The sequence below is a fragment of the Eschscholzia californica genome, unplaced genomic scaffold (assembly GCF_041429995.1).
Source record: "Eschscholzia californica isolate CP2 unplaced genomic scaffold, dmEscCali1.0.p SCAF_1, whole genome shotgun sequence".
NCBI lineage: Eukaryota > Viridiplantae > Streptophyta > Magnoliopsida > Ranunculales > Papaveraceae > Eschscholzia > Eschscholzia californica.
In genome coordinates this window covers 19,723,937-19,742,590 of record NW_028238198.1, presented here as the reverse complement: position 1 = coordinate 19,742,590, position 18,654 = coordinate 19,723,937, and the positions used below count along the sequence as shown (strand labels likewise).

Here is an 18,654-nt window from a genome sequence, read left to right as displayed (position 1 = left end):
CTCTCCTCCATCTCATCTCTTCTCTCTGCCAAGTCACCTATCACGCCACATCATAATCTTCTCCGGCGACCTTCATAAAAAAAATTTCTCACTCCTCTCTCTCTCTCAAATTTTTTCTTTTAGAGAGAGAAAAATGTTTTTTTTATGACGGTCGCCGGCCGAAAATTTGGTCGGCCGGCGACCTTCGCCGGAGAAGATGATGATGTGGCGTGATAGGTGACTTGACAGAGAGAGGAGATGAGATGGAAGAGAGAGAGAGTAACGAAAAGTTAACGGTAACTGAAAAAGGGGGCCATATAAGTAATTTTTCTAAAGTAGTGGGCTAGGCAGGAAACTCATCACAAAATTGGGAGTCATTTAAAAAATAACCCTTTTATTAATTCCACCGTTCAAATTCTCGAAACCGTTAGACATTTTTTGATAAGAGGTACGACACTCTGATATTATGTAAAAACTGTTTACAATAAGTAAGAAAGCAATTGTACAAAAATGACTATCTAAAGTGCCTTTTACTTTTAGGAGATCCGAATTTGAAATATAATATAATTTTACATGTGATTTTACTTTATTTTTTCAAGATTTTAAAATCTTCAACAAAAAAAAAAAAAATTTAAAATCTTGCCTTTTCTATGTAAACCTAATTGACAATAATAGGGTTTCTTGTCTGCGAAAATAAATTTAAGCTTCTCAATTTGAATTTGAGTCTACCTAAATCAGTGGGGATTCAAGTAGGTATACCAGTAGAATGCACTTCTCACCAACAATGGAGAGTCAAGTTAGATATTGTCAATCTAGTTTTATCCCTATTAACAAATTATTAGTTCACCAAAAAAAAAAAAAAAAAAAAACAAACAAATTATTAGTTGGGATCTTAGTAATCCTAGGGTCCACATGGGTATGGGAAATTCCAAAGTAAGGATGGGTGAGGCTGAATGAGTTATCCGAGTCAGATTAGTCAGTCAGACAGGTCGGCTTAAAACAATAAAACCAGATCCCCGGAAGTAAAGGACAAGGAAGTGGCTCTTATCATTAATTAAACTATTCCACCACAATTGCATTTAATGAATCAATCTCATCCAAACACCATTCTTAATTACTCTCATTAAATCTCTTTTATTTTCTTTTTAATCCATCTTCTTCTCCTTCTCTATCTCTCTCTCTGACAGAATCTATATATGTTAGAGAAAGCAGAATTTGATGCTCAATGATGTTCTCTTTCTTCATTAGGAACAACCCCATTTCATTTTGCTTTGTTTCTCCCCTTACCCTTTTCTTCTAATAACCCAAAACAGAGATTAAAGAGAGTTTGAGATGCCCTCTTGGTATTAGTTTCCTAATTTAGCAAAGATGACAGATGATATCATTCATCTCAACAAGGTTTTGCTTTCTATACTTGTTTATGATTCATGGGTTTTATCTTCTTACTTCATTTGTTTGATTATTTTCTTTGATTTCTTGTTTGTATAAAAGTTCTTAACTTTCTTGACCTTCTTTAGTAAAATGTGTTCATTTCTTGTTTATATTTTAGGCATTTGATTTGCTTGATCTGTTTTTTTTAATCTTTTCCTTTTGTATGATGAGATCCCAATAATGGTAAAAACCCTAGTTCCTTCCTTAGGATTTCTCTAGTTGTTTTTCTCATTAGGGTTTTTTCAGATTAAATTCTTCAAGTATATATGCCTATCATTCATCAATATATTCTTCATTTGAACTCTCTTGCCTAAAATTGTACTAGTCATCAATATATATCTGTGTGTGTGTAGAGTAAGTAGGGAAGTTTGATCAGAACACCAAAAAGAGATTGTAGTTCTTGTAAGCTCGATTGGATTATCGTCTTTGGGTTTAAGCTTTCGTCCGTCTCTTCATACCCATTCATAACTTAATTAGCTTTTGTTGGGTTTACTTGGAAATTTCAGGATGGTAGCTTCACTATAAAGGCTCCTAAAAAGTCTCCGTTAGTATTGCGGATGATTGTATTAGCAATCGTCATGGTTTGCGGAATTTATATTTGCTCAATCTCTCTCAAACAATCAACCACCTCCACAGATGCCAAACTTACTAACCTAGAATTGGTAAAACATTCTTGTCATGCTTCTGGTATCAAACGGGAGGAGGTACCCCGAATCCATTACCCAAAACCAAAAACATATAATAGGTAAGAATTTGATGCACATTTCATTTTGTTTTTTGTTATCTCTTTTGGGTTTCGCTTTAGTTTACTCTTTAGTTGTTTTTCTAAACAGAGAAGAATGTGAATGCAATCCTGTTCGATACTTTGCAATATTATCGATGCAGAGATCGGGGAGTGGATGGTTTGAGACATTGTTAAATAGCCATACCAATGTGAGCTCAAACGGGGAAATCTTTTCGAATAAAGATAGACGCAGTAATATTTCTTCAATTGTCAAAACCTTAGATAGTGTTTATAATCTTGATTGGGTTAGTAGTGCTTCGAAGAATGAATGCTCGGCAGCAATTGGTTTGAAATGGATGCTTAATCAGGTACTACTTCTGCTGTTTTCTAATACTTTTTCCTTTCTTATTTTTGTAGATTGAGAAATCTTGAAATTCCATGTCATTCTCATTAACCTTTTCACAAATCGTTTTTAGTCGGATTTGGTATTCAACTCTCAGAAGTTTTGCTTGTTAGGCTTCTTAAAGATAATTTGTTTCAGGGTTTGATGGCTAATCACGAAGAAATTGTAGAGTACTTCAATAAGAGAGGTGTTTCCGCAATATTTCTTTTTCGAAGAAACCTCTTAAGACGAATGATCTCAGTGCTTGCAAATACTTACGATCGGGATGTTAAGATACTAAATGGGACCCATAAGTCGCATGTACATTCACCGCACGAGGTCTCTTTCTTTCTCACTCTTTTTATATGTTTGTCTAATCCATCTATCTATTTTTCACTCTAAACTCATTGTTTCAAACCTATTTGCAGGCTGAGATACTGGCAAAATATAGACCGGTAATCAATGCAACGTTATTGATACCCAATTTGAAGCAAGTAGAAGACACAACTACTAAGGCTTTAAAATACTTCAATAATACCCGCCATATTATTGTTTACTATGAGGATCTAGTAAAAAATCGCACGGTTAGACACCCATTTATCTGATGTTATTCATTTCAATAGAAGTCATGCTTTTCTAGTCCATTGCATTTCTACGTTTTTCGTTTCTGATATGCGTATAATTCTCTGCAGAAAGTTATGGATGTGTTAGAATTTCTAAAGATACCCAAGATGGATTTGAAGAGCCGTCAAGTGAAGATTCATAAAGGGTCGCTTGAGAAGCAGGTAGCTAACTGGGATGACATAGATAAAGTTATCAAAGGAACACGATATGAGAGCTTCGTTCATTCAGACTATGAAATGTAGTCAGAATCTCTGACCCATATCAAACTTGAAGATCAGTGCAGAATATATGAGATGTTCTTTTCGACGTTATGTTCACTTTCTCTTCTCTAACAAGTAACAACAAGAGTCAACTCTTGAAACTTTTTGGCATTGACACAGGTACTAGTCTTTTTCGTATTTACTCACCACCGAATTCTTCAATACTTGTAGATGTGCTTATTGTATACAATTTTGAGTTATTGAAGAGGAAGTTCGCGACATAAATCTGCCTCTAAAGTTTATTGTGTTCCGTTGTATATGCGGTTTGTGTTGAACTCTTTTTATTTGATGATCTTAGGGTGTTCCATGGATAGGTTGAATCAAGTTGGTGGTCTACCACACACCAACTAGATCAACGGGAACTCGGGCAGGGAATATATCTCAAGTCTCTTAGGCTACAATCTTATTAGGGGTACATAGTCGAAAGTATGGCAATTACATAGCGAATTATATAGGCACTACAATCCTTATGTACTTGTAATAAGCTCAGAGTGGTTTTTATCCTTTCAAGCTTAGTCGAAATATTGTTAGTTTTGAGAAAAAATTGTATGCTGAAGTCTTTAAATTTTTGAAGAAAACTTTGCTGATTTCAGAATCGTACAAAATTCGGACCGTTGATGCAAAATGGCTTTCCAATCAAGATTCGTATTTTCGCCAAAAGGAATTTTAACTTCTAACACCGAATTCCATTGTTCAACATTCAAAATTGCATCAATTTTTTTTTTTCGTAATTAAGCCGAGGTAATGGACTCGAATAAAGCGTAAAATGTTTGATACTTAACAACCAGATTTTTAGAGTTTTTCCTTGAGCGTAGCATTGAAGATGTTCTTAGACTCTTTACTTGGCGTCAAACCGTAGGTACACTCCATAACCAAACAAAACTTAGGGGCTGTACAAGTAAATGTGGTGAGGTTAAATTTTCGGTCTTTGGGTAGATTGCCTTCAACCTTGGGTGGGTTTTGTAAAACCCTTGCTGTCTATGTACCTTTTTTTTTTCCCCAAGTAGAAGATGGGAAATGTTATGTACACTTACCAATTCTACCTGCAACACTCACATCTCCTTTGATCTTAACAAAAAATAACTCAGATGTGGTGGTGGAGTGGGTTATGTGGGGCGTTTCGTGATGGTGGTAGTGTGGTGGTGAAGAATGGGATTGTGATCAATGGTGGTGGTGGTGGGATTCATGGTGTATTGTGGTGATGGTGGGGGTATGCTTTGTGGTCTGAGAAGATGGTGGCTTGTGGATGGCACAGGGTGGCTTCTTCCGGGATAGTGGGTGCTCGCAATGGCGGCGGTTTTTCTGTGGTGGCGGCGGTTTTTCTGTGGTGGCGGCGGTTTTCCGGTGATGACGACGATTTTCCGGCGATGGAGGGAGTTATAGGGTCACCTCCCGCGGCGCGTATCTAGCTATGTGATGGGTCATGAAAATGTCCCATCTAAGTCGTTTAATTTAGTCAAGTTAGTTCGTTTCAAGTCTTTATTATAATAAAATGGTTGGTTTTCTTGATTAGGTGTCTTTTGCGGAGTTAGATGTGAAAAACGGTTAAAAATGAGAAAAAGATGCATAAAGGGTATTTTGGTCATTTGGGGTCAAGGATATTCTGGAAATGTGGTCAAGGTCAGTGCATGGTTGAAAAGTAGAGGTCGAGACGAGCCCGTAGGAGAAAACGGAAGTAAAATCGGAGTCCGGATGAGTGAAAAATGCAAAGTCAAAGTCAGGTCAACATTTGGTGCACATTTGGTCAAGTTCGGGACACTGTCGGGAAGGAATTTGGCGCGCGGTACACTAACAGACACGTGGCGAAGGAAGAAGGCCAGTGTATCCAATTACCGTGTTAGCGCTGAGCACCGAAATGGGCCCTTAGAGTATGATTCCGTGTTTCGGACGCAACTTAGTTCCGTTGTCCTGCCCCAACGTTTTAATCTTAACCGCTTGCTCCCGCGTCATGAAGATCTAACGGCTGAGGTATGTCCCGTGTTTTATACTGATCCCGTGCAACCGAAGTCACTTAGCTCCCATGATCCCGAGGCCACGTTTTAATCTCGACCGTCTCCTTCCGCGTTTTCAAGATCTACGGATCCTGTGCATCCCGTCCTTTTATTGTTTATTCCGTGTACCCGAAGCCGCTTAAACTCCGTGCTCCCGGACGCGTGTCACCTTCCTGACCGTCCAGATCCCGCGCCTTTTTAATCCGACAGTCACCAGACCTTCCGCAAGTTAAACACGATGATCCCGTCGCACCATATCTTCCGGATTTCAAAACCCTAACCCAGCCGCCGACAACTTTAGTTGTATACTAGGGTTTTTGTTATATTTGGCCCCTAGAATTCCCAAAGTAACCCTTCTTTTCATCCTTTTTACCATTTAACCCAACCAAAACCAAAACCCACCTATAAATAAATCATTTTCTCCCCCATTAAAACCTAGACTTGCAAACCCTCTCAAATGGCTTCCTTATCTAATTTCTAAGCCACTTCCCTTTCTATCTTCTAACCCTAATCCCCCATTCTTCTCTTCTACTTTCTCTACCACCTTCATCTATTCTCTACATTTTCTTTCTACTTCTAACCTTCTAATTTCTCCATACCCCTTCTTCTCTAATACCTCTTCTTACCTATTTCTTTCTTCAACCTAATCCATTTTCCCATTCTTTTTCTATCTTCTCTACTAATACTACTACTTTCTTCTCTACCACTATTCTTTCTACCATTAATAGTCATCTCCTTCTTTCTTCCATATTCTTCCATCATCTTTATCCCCTTTCATCTCTTCTTTATAACTTCTTTCTACATCTAATTTCTTCCTTCTTTTCCTTCTTTTTCTTATTTGGGTGGCAATAAAATAGCTATTACTTGGATTTCTTGGAGTAACATTCTTGAGCATAAATGGAGCAAATCTTGGACAAATTGGAGATACATGGGGATATGAAATTTGAGCATTCTTGGTGATTTCTTTCCATTAATTTCTTAGTATTTTCATTTATTTTACAATGTCAATGAATGTTATTCTAGATTCCATGTATAGTTAATTTAGCAATCTAAGGTTGTGAATGAAACCCATTTTGGATCTTTATAATACTTGTTCTTGATTAATTAAATCCTTTGATGTGCTTTAATGTCTATTGATTGTTTATCTATATGGATTGGATTTTCTTTCCATTACTCATGCCTCATAATTAGATATTTCATACTTTCGTTAAGTTGTTAGATGGAGTATGCTTTTTAGATGATGAATAATAGTTTAGCAATCCGAATCTCTATAAGGTAGACAATTAGAATTAGTAATTATAAAATTGCTTTATCTAGAATATCATCCGGAATCCAAATAGTTCATTATATTGGATCCCGAGTAAATACAAAAGAGATTTAAGTAATTAAGTGCTTGTTTTATAAAGTGAAATTATGCGGTGGATTTTATAACCTTAGATATCCTCTTACCTCTCTCTTAGATAGTTTAGTTAGTTTCATATGTTTTCTTATTGCTTATATATCAATCATCAATTTTATGAGGGGTGTGTGTGTGTGTGTTAGTCTAAGTTAGCTATTGACATCTTGATTATTGGGTTAAACCCGCATTCAATATCCGAAGTTACCTACCTATTCCTTGGGACGATTTCCCGATCTTATTATAAATACTATAACTTGACCCCGTATACTTGCGGGAATAGACCTATTTTTAGGCCCATCACTATGCCCACCGGTGACGGAAGCGGTTTTCCGGTGACGGCGGCGGTTTTCCGGTGATGGCAACGGTGGTTCTTTTAGTATTCGTATAGTAATTTTTTCGACCTTTAGGGTCTTTTCATTCTTGATCTTTAGGATCTTTTCATCTTTCGACCTTTAGGGTCGCTTTATCGAGTCAGTGTCTAGTCAATTTCTTTCTCTTTATGAGGCACTTTACATTTAGGTGTCGTTTGACAACCAAAAGTAGAAGTACTTTTACTTGTAGTAGAAGTTCTTTTGCTTTAAAAAAGTAAAAAAAATTTAAAAGTATATTTGGCAAAAATGTTACTTATATGTAAAAAAGTCAAAAAGTTAGTTTGGTAATTCAATTTACTTTTGATAATTTTATTTTTCTTTCTCATAGAGATACTTGATTTTAATTTGAATTTATTTATGATTTCCACGATTAGTCTTGTATACGAAGTAGTGGTGATATTCGTAGTAGTAGTGGTGCCATGAAGGTATAGTTATGGGTTGTTGTGGTGGTGGTTGAGGTTTGATGGTGTTGGTGGTAGAGAGGTATGATGGTGGCAGCAGTGGTGGTGGAGGTATGATGGTGGCGATGGTGGTGGAAGTATGGCGGTGGTGGAAGTACGGTGGTGGTGATGGTGGTGGAAGTATGGTGGTGGTGATGGCTGTGGAAGTATGTTGGTGGTGGAAGTATGTTGGTGGTGGAAGTACGATGGTGATGGTGGAAACATGGTGGTGGTTGGGATACGATGGTGGTGTTGGATAAGGTATGTGAGTTATAGTGACAGAGTTATGGTGGTGGTGGTGGTGGAGGTATGATGGTGGCGATGGTGGTGGAGGTATGGTGGTGGTGGAAGTACGGTGGTGGTGATGGTGGAAATACGGTGGTGGTGGATAAGATATGTGAGTGATAGTGACAGAGTTATGGTGGTGGTGGTATGGTGATGGTGGTAAATGTGGTGGATAAGATATGTAGGTGGTACTGATGGAGGTATGGTGGTGGTGGTGGTGGTGAAGGTATCGTGGTGGTGGTGAAAGTATGGTGGTGGTGGCAGTGGCGGTGAAGGTACGATGGTGGTGGTGAAGGTACCGTGGTGCTGGTAAAGGTACGGTGATAGTGGTGGTGGTGGAGCTACGAGGTGGTTGTTGTCGAGGTGTGGTGGTGGTGATGGTTAAGGTGTGGTGGTGCTAGTTAAGGTAGGGTGGTGGGGGAGGTGCAATGCTTGTTGTGGTGGTGGTGAGGGTAGAATGGTATGGTAGACGTTTAGTTGTGGTAATGGAGTCGAGATAGACAAAAAAAATTCGTCAAGTAAAATTCATGTATGTCTCAAAAAAAGTTACTTTACTTTGAAGTCAAAAGCTAAAAATTTTAACTTAAAAAAAGAATCAAATTTTAACTTAAGTCGATAATTTTTGCGTACCAAACTAACTTTTTGACTTTTTTACTTAAATAAGCAAAAAAGTAACTTATTTTAGTGTTGCCAAACGACACCTTAAAGGTATGTAACTCTCATGAAGTTTTCAGATGAGAGAAATAACAATTATCATCCCATGTAACATTGTGATTTAATAACTTACGAATGAAAATGGTTTCGCATGGTTTCAAGAAAAAAACTCAGATATGAGTGTATATAACAAAAATGGTAAGTGCATTTAAAATTTCGCATAGAAGATGGGCAGAGTTCAAGAGGGAAGTTCTATAGGCTCCCTTGTTATATTATAGCAAAATATTTTGAAAGAGTAAAAGGGGATGGCAATAAACTGGGCGCCTATACAACTACTGATGTAGAAATGCAGCGGAATTACAGAAGACGAATAAACTTAACTTTATTAAAACTTCAAAGGGGTTTTCTCTTCAATCTGAGAATAATAGACAAACTAGATATCCTTTTATAGGATTTTGGACTTTCCTAGATAGACTTGAATTAGACTTTCCTAAATAATCAAAAGACTGCAACTTCCTAAATAACTAGACTCAAATCTGGACCTTTCCAATTATTGGAAATACTTAAAATAATATAATTTCCTAAACCTAGATTCTCTAAGAATCATACTAAAATTGGGACTTCCTAAAAACTACTCCTCATGGCCGGACGACTTATGGGCCGGTTTGGCCATGGCAAAAGCCTCCACGCCGGGTGCCCCTGCATCAGCATCCCCTTCTCCCACGAGGTTCGTCCCGAACCGTTTTTGAAGAGAATGTAGTTCTTTCGATCCATCTTCAATTGGTAATAACGTTACAATCTTCTTTTTCCACGGAAACTCATAAACATTCAAACGACCACGGTAAGTGGCATCTACATCTGATTGCCATGGCCGTCCCAATATGATGTGGCATAAATCCATATTTGTGACATCACAAGTAACTGCAGACAAATAAGAAGAACCAATAGAAAGATTAATAATACACATGCGATCAACCCGCGTAGTAGTACCCGACTGAATCCATGCGGTTTTGTACGGATTGGACTTAGTCATTGTAGTAATACCCAAGAAGTTGAAAAGTTTGGTAGAAATTAGATTCTCGACGCAACCATTGTCAATCACAATAGTACAAACTTTATTCAGTACTGTCCCCCGTGTAACGAACAAGTTCTTTCGTTGAGAAATGGTCCTCTCGAAAGGTGTAAAAAGAATTCTCCGAGTAAGTAACATAACCCGATCACCGTTGTCGGGAGTAAGTGATGTGACACGAAAATGTCACATTTGGAGAGCCTAACTTAGACTAATTAGTCCTTTTCGAGTGTTATCAATAACATTTTATGTGTTTTTCTTGTTTAGGTACCATATTTGGAATAAAGAACTTAATTCGGAATAAAGGGAGCGAATTATCACTATCATTTCATGTGCCCAAAACGAGAGAAAAAGACTTCAAGCAAATCAAATGAGAAGAGGAGTCAAAGACGAGTCCAACGGTGAAAACGGAAGTCCATTCCGAGTTCGGACGGGAAAGTTGTGAAAGAAAGAAGTCGAGGTTCGGTCTTAAAACAAAGATTCTATGAAGGCACCCCCCTTGATATCCAAGTGAAGATTAAAGCCCAAGTCTAAAACCCAAGAGCCTAGATATGAAGGAACAAAACCCAAGCCCAAAGAAGATGAAAGAAGGAAGAGATTTTGGAGGCACCCTCTTTATGGACTCAAGTTTGAGTCAAAGTCAATTCTTGACTAAGCTAGGGTTTGAGTCAAAAGAGAGGGCCAAGACACTATTCATCTTCTTCTTCATGCTAACAATCTTCAAGGGGGCAAGAGGCAAGAGAGAGAAAGGGGCTAAAGGTGTTCTAGGGTTCTTGAGTTTGAAAGTTTGAAGAGAGGGAAAGAGAGAGGAGGTGCCGGCCAAGCTAGGCCGGCCAACACTAAGGCCGGCCAAAGCTTGGCTGGCTCGGGCTGGAACAAGCACGGGAGCAGCTGCGAACCAGCACCACTCGGACGGCCATGGAAGCTGCTCGGGACAGCTTCATCAGCAGCTCCGGACGCGACCAGCAGCTGCTTTGGACGCGACCAGCAGCACGGACGGACGGCAGCAAGGGATGCAAGCTCGGACGCGACCTGCTGCTCGGAACAGCAGCCCGAGCTGCTCCAAGGACGCAGCTGTTGCACACTCGGGCCTTCAAGGCATAGCTCGGTTGGCTTGGGAACGTGCTCGGGTTGCTCGGATTGCTCGGACATCGCATGGAAGGGGTCGACAGTGTGCACATGGCCGGATCTAGGGTTGGCCGGAACTAGGGTTTCTTTGACCGGATTTTTCGAGGGTTTCCGACAACTTTCTTGATTCGAAACCATAGGGCTTTTACTCCCCATGTCTTGATCTATCTTCCCATGTAGTTTGATTTGATTTTGGGTGAAAAATCTCTAGAGAGAGAAAGCTTGATGAAGCTTTAATGGTGGATGTTCTTGAGATGGAGAAGATGACGATGAGTGCTATGGGGAAATCTGATTTTTACTCGGGGACACCCAAATTGCATTTTTAAAGAGAAATCCAGAAAATCGCTACGGGGAGATCGACTACACTTAGAGACTCATTTTTCTCGACGAACCTAGCCTCGAGCCACATCGAAAAAGGGGGATTTCTCTTATCATTTCTTTTCATTTATTACTTATTCACCATGTTAGCTAAATCAAGTGTGTCGATTATATGAGATGAAATATGATGAATTTGTGATTATGTTTAATATGATTTGATGTTTTGATTATGAATTGATGTTCATTTGATTCGATTATCGTTTTGATCGTATTTTCATGTGTCTTGTCAAGCACTTCGCATAGTTAATAGACGAAACGAGGTATTCGATATCGATAGTAGTCTAAGTCACAATTTCATGTGTCTTGTCATGCACTTCACATAGTTAGGCGACTAGACGACACTTTCGATGACTCGGGATTAACCGATTTAGGCGTTTGTTTGACTAAGTATGATCTCCGGATATACATAGTACTTAGAGACATCTACTTTAGGAGTCGAATATCGATTGTACCTCGACACATCAAATCGGACTACACATAGTCGTAGGTTTATCATCATGGATTCCCGGACTTTGACACCTCTCTCACTTATTTGTTGCTCGAATCGAGTCTTACCGTCTCCCAACTCTTGTTCCTCCGACACTTCTCTCGAATCTCTCTCACCCGTTTACTTTATTGTTTAGTTTTAACCTGCTTTAATCGTTTTCTTTATTTCTTATTCAATCAAAACCCTCGTTTACCTTTGTTTTTCTCCTTTTAGTCTAAGTTAGCTTTTAATATCTAGACCGAGGGATAAGACCCTTCGATATCCAAACTACCTTCCTATCCTTGGATCGATCCCGGCTTTGCCGGATTACTACTTGATACCTCCGCTTGGGTGTGCAACCTTTTCGGGTGCATCAAGTTTTTGGCGCCGCTGCCGGGGATAGGTTTAGTAGTTAGGATAGCGTTTGTTGTTTTGTTCATTAGTCTTGTGTTAGTTGCTTTCTCAGACGTTTTCTCTTTATTTATTTTTGTAGTTTTTTATCTTCTTTTTAGGTACCGTTTTCGAGAAAAGAGCCAAAAGTGACATAAAGGCGAAGGAAAAGGAAGGAATCGAGAAGCCAAGGAAAAGGCGAACGAAAGGAGAGGAGCACTCGATAGTATCACATTCTATCTCTTCCTTTTTTTTACTTGTGTGTGATTGTTAGTCTATAAGTGTTTGTTCCCATTTTGCGATTGTGTGTTAGGATCCTTAAACATTGTGAGATCATGGCAAGTTGGTCATTTGATGAGAATGACCTTATGCGAACCCTTTCCAACACTAGTCGACCATCTACAAGTCATCAGGACTACTTAAATTTACATAAGAATGTTCCGACTAGTGATAGGAATAGGCGAGTTGAGCCTGACCGACGTAGGATAACCATGGGTGAATATCGACGGATGTATGGAGTCGGTCAGACTCGTCCTGAATATGGTTTTAGGGATTATGAGCATGAGGGTAATCGACCCCGTAAGAGTCTTCGAGACTATCGACAAGAATTTGGGATTACAACACCTTCATGTATGGATTTGTCATTTGATGATAACCGTAGTTCCATTAGTATTGATCGACCGCGTCGAAGTCTTTGGGATTATCGACAAGCATATATGAACGGTTCATTTAGTGATGGCAATTCCCGACTCGATGATTCCACTCAAGGAGTCGAGTCTAGGTATCTACATGAAGGTAGTGGAGAAAGGACCATGGAGACCATTAGCCCGGTTTGTGCTATTTGTGCGAGCTTAGACCATTTGACCGACTATTGTCCCATGATCCGTGTTCCGCGAGAGTCTTCGTCTAGTTATACTCATGTGCCTTATTACGAGGAGATGTCTGAAGAGACTCTCCAATTAGTTTTAGAGTATCAAACTAGATTCAATCGAGAAATAAAAGAGATCACGGAATGGATTCTCAATATTGTTGATAGAATTGAGTCGGAGCCTATCATCGACGAGGAAGGGGTTTGCGCACCCCAAACTCAAGAAGAGACTATGAATGATGGTGAGGGTAATACACCTAACTCTAGTCTTAAGTTAAATGTCGATGAAGCTCCTGATAGACCATTTGAGATTGAACAGACCGATGACCCTTGTTGCTCACTCCCTCGACCATTGTCATCTCACCATGATCAGACTACATTAGATTTTAATGTTCAGGACGATAGCTCTACGAGCAAGTTTGGGGATCACACGATGTTGAACTTTCCAACTTTTACCACTTGTGATTATTTGGATGGGTTATGTAGAATGGAAGGTGTTATGCCTAACTTTGAGGCTCCCGATGCCTTTAAGGACGTCGATGACATAGTAGTTAGAGACACAATGGATAGTTTATCGGACCATTTACCTAAGGAAGTTACGGACCTTGACTTGGTCCCCGAGCCTATTGCCTTACCCTTAGAGTCTAGTTCGACCTTCCACATGATCTCAGACTCGGTTGTTGACCCCTTATGGGACACTTCGGACGTCTTTCCTAGTATGTCTAGGGACTTAGTGGATGTTCTATCCACTAAGCTTGAGTTTGACTTTTTGCCTTCGACTGACCTTCCCCCACTTCACTTATATGTCGATCCTTTTGACGACTTCTTAGTCGTCGCCCCTAGTATTCATGCTAACTTAGTGGACCGTGCATCCACTAAGTTTGGGGATGGCCTCTTTTCGGTTTTCGTCTCACTTGCACGTTATAGCTTGTATATATTTGTGAGACGATTACCATGTGTATATAGCTTTCTTTGGGTTGATCCCCAAATCTTCCGGCTATTACTATATGATCGTTAGCCGACTAAGTGGCCTTTGATGTTTGTGGGTAGCATCTCTGGAAACCCTCCGCGAGACATAACTCGTGCTCTTGTGTGTAAACAAGAGAATCAAAGGCTAATTGCATAGCTCAAGGCAATCGAGTGATCCCGTGTGAGTGGTCATTTTATATGGTCATGTTTCTATGTGCTTCATTCTTATGATATTTGTTGATATTTTAGGAGCATTTCTTATATGTTTTACTTCTAAGGCGTGGTTTGTTCCAAGTTTGGGGATGGCGCGAGCTCGACATCAACTTGGAACCTCTTTATACATGAGCCTTGGTAGTATCATCCTTTATCTCCTTCGGTTATGGTAATATCTCTCTACTCTTCTCTTTAAATTGATGTGCCTCTTTATCTTTTGGTGAGTGTATGCTTAGAACATTGAGGACAATGTTAGTTTTAAGTTTGGGGATGCGGGATATGACCATAACCAATGCATGACCATGGGTTTCAAAGACAAAAGGGTTCAAATTAGCCAAAATTTGAAATTTTTTGAACATTTTGAGTAGATTTGCATGTGATTGTAGTGATAGTTTTAAGAATGTTGATGCATATGTGTCGAGTTTATGAGTTTTGTGATTGCTAATGGTCTTTGCATGAAAGTCGAGTCTTTGAGTGTTTGTGTTATACTATGGGAGTAACATCTTAGTGAAGAAGAAACATCTCTAAGAGACCTAGAGTAGTCATTAGTGGAGACTTAACCCATGTGAGAGCTCAAAGCCTAAATTGTCCTTCGAGTGTACTCTTCCGCGCTAACTCCGAGTAGAATGAAGAGCTACTCAACCTCGTAACTATTAAAAGAGCTCATTTGATCTCGTGTGCTCAACTTTCTTAGCCACTAGGAGTGACATTAGGATAGCAAATTAACCTTGCCCTTGTAGTCCATGAAACCCAATAAGAGTGTCAACTAGAGGGAGGCGGATACTCCATTACCATCATCATCTTATATCCCGAGAATGAAGACATGAGAAGAAAGAAAGAAGAATGTCAAAGCAAGTATGAAATGAAAAAAGTTGATTGCAAGAATAGAGTTGTGTGTGTTGTATTTTATTTTGGTTGATTTTATTCGTGTTATGAAAAAAAAAAAAAAAAAAAAAGAATGAAAGAAAAAGTGAAAAAGTGAAAAAAAAAGAAAGACAAAAAAAAAAGAATGAAAGAAGGAAATAAAGTTGTTCATGTATATGTTTGAGCATGTGTTAGCTCTTATGTGTTGTGATGTGAGTGTATATATGTTTTGGTGTTTGTGATTGTGATTAAGTATTCGAAGCAAGAAACAAATGTGGAAGGCTTGAGAGGTTCTATCATGAAGAGGTCGACATTCTCGGGAATCCATCATCTCATCCATCTTTTGTATCCGTCAACCTTTGGAAGGCATCCTTAGAGGGTAGAATGGGTGAGAAGGGCGAGTGAGCTTCCCCACTCCATTTAATGGCTAATTCCTTTTCGGAGATTGTTCGTTCCAAAATGTTTTCCTCACCCCTTTTTATGTGTTGAGTCCATGTTTAGTGATCACACTCACACATACGAGCGAACCATTCTTGAGTGATTTCATATTTGGAGTGTATGTCTGTGAGGCCAAAGTCAAGGCGAAATGTACTAAATTAGGGATCAAGGCTTTGTGACTTCGGAACATAGATGTTGCTTATTATGGTTTAACACTTGCACTTTAGGGTAAGATCATTAGTGAAGAGGTCATTAGCTTTCATAATAACTTGTTTACTTGATTCACTCTGTGTTGACATGCTTAAACCCTTTACTATTTGAACCATGCATATATGCGATTTGGATGTTGGACCCTTATGTATTTGAAACTCGATGTTTGTGGGTGTCATCTATGGAAACCCTCACGAGACAACACTCGTCCACTAGGGGTAACCTAGGGGTTTAACGGCTTGTTGCATATGCTAAATGCAATCGGGATTCCTCCGAAAGTGAGTTAGGCGTTTATTTTATTTTATTTTGTTTGCTCGAGGACTAGCAAAGTTTAAGTTTGGGGATGTTGATGTGACACGAAAATGTCACATTTGGAGAGCCTAACTTAGACTAATTAGTCCTTTTCGAGTGTTATCAATAACATTTTATGTGTTTTTCTTGTTTAGGTACCATATTTGGAATAAAGAACTTAATTCGGAATAAAGGGAGCGAATTATCACTATCATTTCATGTGCCCAAAACGAGAGAAAAAGACTTCAAGCAAATCAAATGAGAAGAGGAGTCAAAGACGAGTCCAACGGTGAAAACGGAAGTCCATTCCGAGTTCGGACGTGAAAGTTGTGAAAGAAAGAAGTCGAGGTTCGGTCTTAAAACAAAGATTCTATGAAGGCACCCCCTTGATATCCAAGTGAAGATTAAAGCCCAAGTCTAAAACCCAAGAGCCTAGATATGAAGGAACAAAACCCAAGCCCAAAGAAGATGAAAGAAGGAAGAGATTTTGGAGGCACCCTCTTTATGGACTCAAGTTTGAGTCAAAGTCAAGTCTTGACTAAGCTAGGGTTTGAGTCAAAAGAGAGGGCCAAGACACTATTCATCTTCTTCTTCATGCTAACAATCTTCAAGGGGGCAAGAGGCAAGAGAGAGAAAGGGGCTAAAGGTGTTCTAGGGTTCTTGAGTTTGAAAGTTTGAAGAGAGGGAAAGAGAGAGGAGGTGCCGGCCAAGCTAGGCCGGCCAACACTAAGGCCGGCCAAAGCTTGGCCGGCTCGGGCTGGAACAAGCACGGGAGCAGCTGCGAACCAGCACCACTCGGACGGCCATGGAAGCTGCTCGGGACAGCTTCATCAGCAGCTCCGGACGCGACCAGCAGCTGCTTTGGACGCGACCAGCAGCACGGATGGACGGCAGGAAGGGATGCAAGCTCGGACGCGACCTGCTGCTCGGAACAGCAGCCCGAGCTGCTCCAAGGACGCAGCTGTTGCACACTCGGGCCTTCAAGGCATAGCTCGGTTGGCTTGGGAACGTGCTCGGGTTGCTCGGATTGCTCGGACATCGCATGGAAGGGGTCGACAGTGTGCACATGGTCGGATCTAGGGTTGGCCGGAACTAGGGTTTCTTTGACCGGATTTTTCGAGGGTTTCCGACAACTTTCTTGATTCGAAACCATAGGGCTTTTACTCCCCATGTCTTGATCTATCTTCCCATGTAGTTTGATTTGATTTTGGGTGAAAAATCTCTAGAGAGAGAAAGCTTGATGAAGCTTTAATGGTGGATGTTCTTGAGATGGAGAAGATGACGATGAGTGCTATGGGGAAATCTGATTTTTACTCGGGGACACCCAAATTGCATTTTTAAAGAGAAATCCAGAAAATCGCTACGGGGAGATCGACTACACTTAGAGACTCATTTTTCTCGACGAACCTAGCCTCGAGCCACATCGAAAAAGGGGGATTTCTCTTATCATTTCTTTTCATTTATTACTTATTCACCATGTTAGCTAAATCAAGTGTGTCGATTATATGAGATGAAATATGATGAATTTGTGATTATGTTTAATATGATTTGATGTTTTGATTATGAATTGATGTTCATTTGATTCGATTATCGTTTTGATCGTATTTTCATGTGTCTTGTCAAGCACTTCGCATAGTTAATAGACGAAACGAGGTATTCGATATCGATAGTAGTCTAAGTCACAATTTCATGTGTCTTGTCATGCACTTCACATAGTTAGGCGACTAGACGACACTTTCGATGACTCGGGATTAACCGATTTAGGCGTTTGTTTGACTAAGTATGATCTCCAGATATACATAGTACTTAGAGACATCTACGTTAGGAGTCGAATATCGATTGTACCTCGACACATCAAATCGGACTACACATAGTCGTAGGTTTATCATCATGGATTCCCGGACTTTGACACCTCTCTCACTTATTTGTTGCCCGAATCGAGTCTTACCGTCTCCCAACTCTTGTTCCTCCGACACTTCTCTCGAATCTCTCTCGCCCGTTTACTTTATTGTTTAGTTTTAACTTGCTTTAATCGTTTTCTTTATTTCTTATTCAATCAAAACCCTCGTTTACCTTTGTTTTTCTCCTTTTAGTCTAAGTTAGCTTTTAATATCTAGACCGAGGGATAAGACCCTTCGATATCCAAACTACCTTCCTATCCTTGGATCGATCCCGGCTTTGCCGGATTACTACTTGATACCTCCGCTTGGGTGTGCAACCTTTTCGGGTGCATCAGTAAGGTTAACTCGTTCGACATCATCTTCATCGGAATCGGAATCGGAATCGGAATCAGGCTTCTTTTCCACAATATTTGCTTTACCGCGAGAGGGGCAAGCATTAGAATAGTGACCTGTTTCATAACAACGATAGCACTTAACTGGTGGAGGTTTTTTTATAAGGATTTTCGGCTACCGTTTTGGATCCCTCATCCGTTTGTTTTGTTTGATCCAATTCATCCGGTAAAGTTCTAACTGATTGACTTCGAGTATTGTGCCCTCAGAAGATGGAGCGTGAATCTGATTCGAAAGATCGAGCTACACTGATACATTCAGGTACGGAATTGAAAGAACGTAAATTAACCAAATCTTTAATATCATTCCGAAGTCCGTCTTTGAACTTTTCCAATTTCATTGATTCGGAATCGGGCAGATTAAGGCGTGTAACGAGGCGCTGAAATTCTGAAGCATATTCTTCGACTGAACGTCTTCCTTGACGGCAACGAAGATATTCGGCACATAACTGATTTTCATAGTCCGGAGGAAGGAATCTTGCTAACATCAATGGTTTAAGTTCCAACTATGAAGAAATAGGTGGAAGGTGTAATAATCGC

General features: G+C 39.8%; 2 protein-coding genes across 3 annotated transcripts; both read left to right on the top strand.

The window, feature by feature from the left end:
* The first annotated feature begins 1,010 nt into the window (after positions 1-1,010).
* LOC147564929 (uncharacterized) lies at positions 1,011-4,005 on the top strand. Of its 2 annotated transcripts, XR_015228723.1 has the most exons (7): positions 1,011-1,377; positions 1,917-2,155; positions 2,244-2,502; positions 2,676-2,855; positions 2,945-3,100; positions 3,209-3,520; positions 3,699-4,005. XR_015228723.1 is itself a non-coding variant. In XM_086651317.1 (6 exons), exons 1-6 carry the CDS (start codon positions 1,348-1,350, stop codon positions 3,380-3,382), a joined length of 1,038 nt encoding a protein of 345 aa, XP_086507443.1. In that variant the 5' UTR covers positions 1,011-1,347; the 3' UTR covers positions 3,383-3,625. The 2 variants fall into 2 exon arrangements, 1 of the variants encoding a protein (XP_086507443.1); XM_086651317.1 differs by lacking the exon at positions 3,699-4,005 and having other exon boundaries at positions 3,209-3,625.
* A 6,295-nt stretch (positions 4,006-10,300) lies between these two features.
* On the top strand, positions 10,301-17,387 carry LOC147564928 (uncharacterized). The gene is made up of 2 exons (XM_086651314.1): positions 10,301-14,190; positions 15,980-17,387. Exon 1 carries the CDS (start codon positions 12,307-12,309, stop codon positions 13,855-13,857), a length of 1,551 nt encoding a protein of 516 aa, XP_086507440.1. The 5' UTR covers positions 10,301-12,306; the 3' UTR covers positions 13,858-14,190; positions 15,980-17,387.
* Positions 17,388-18,654: the final 1,267 nt, after the last annotated feature.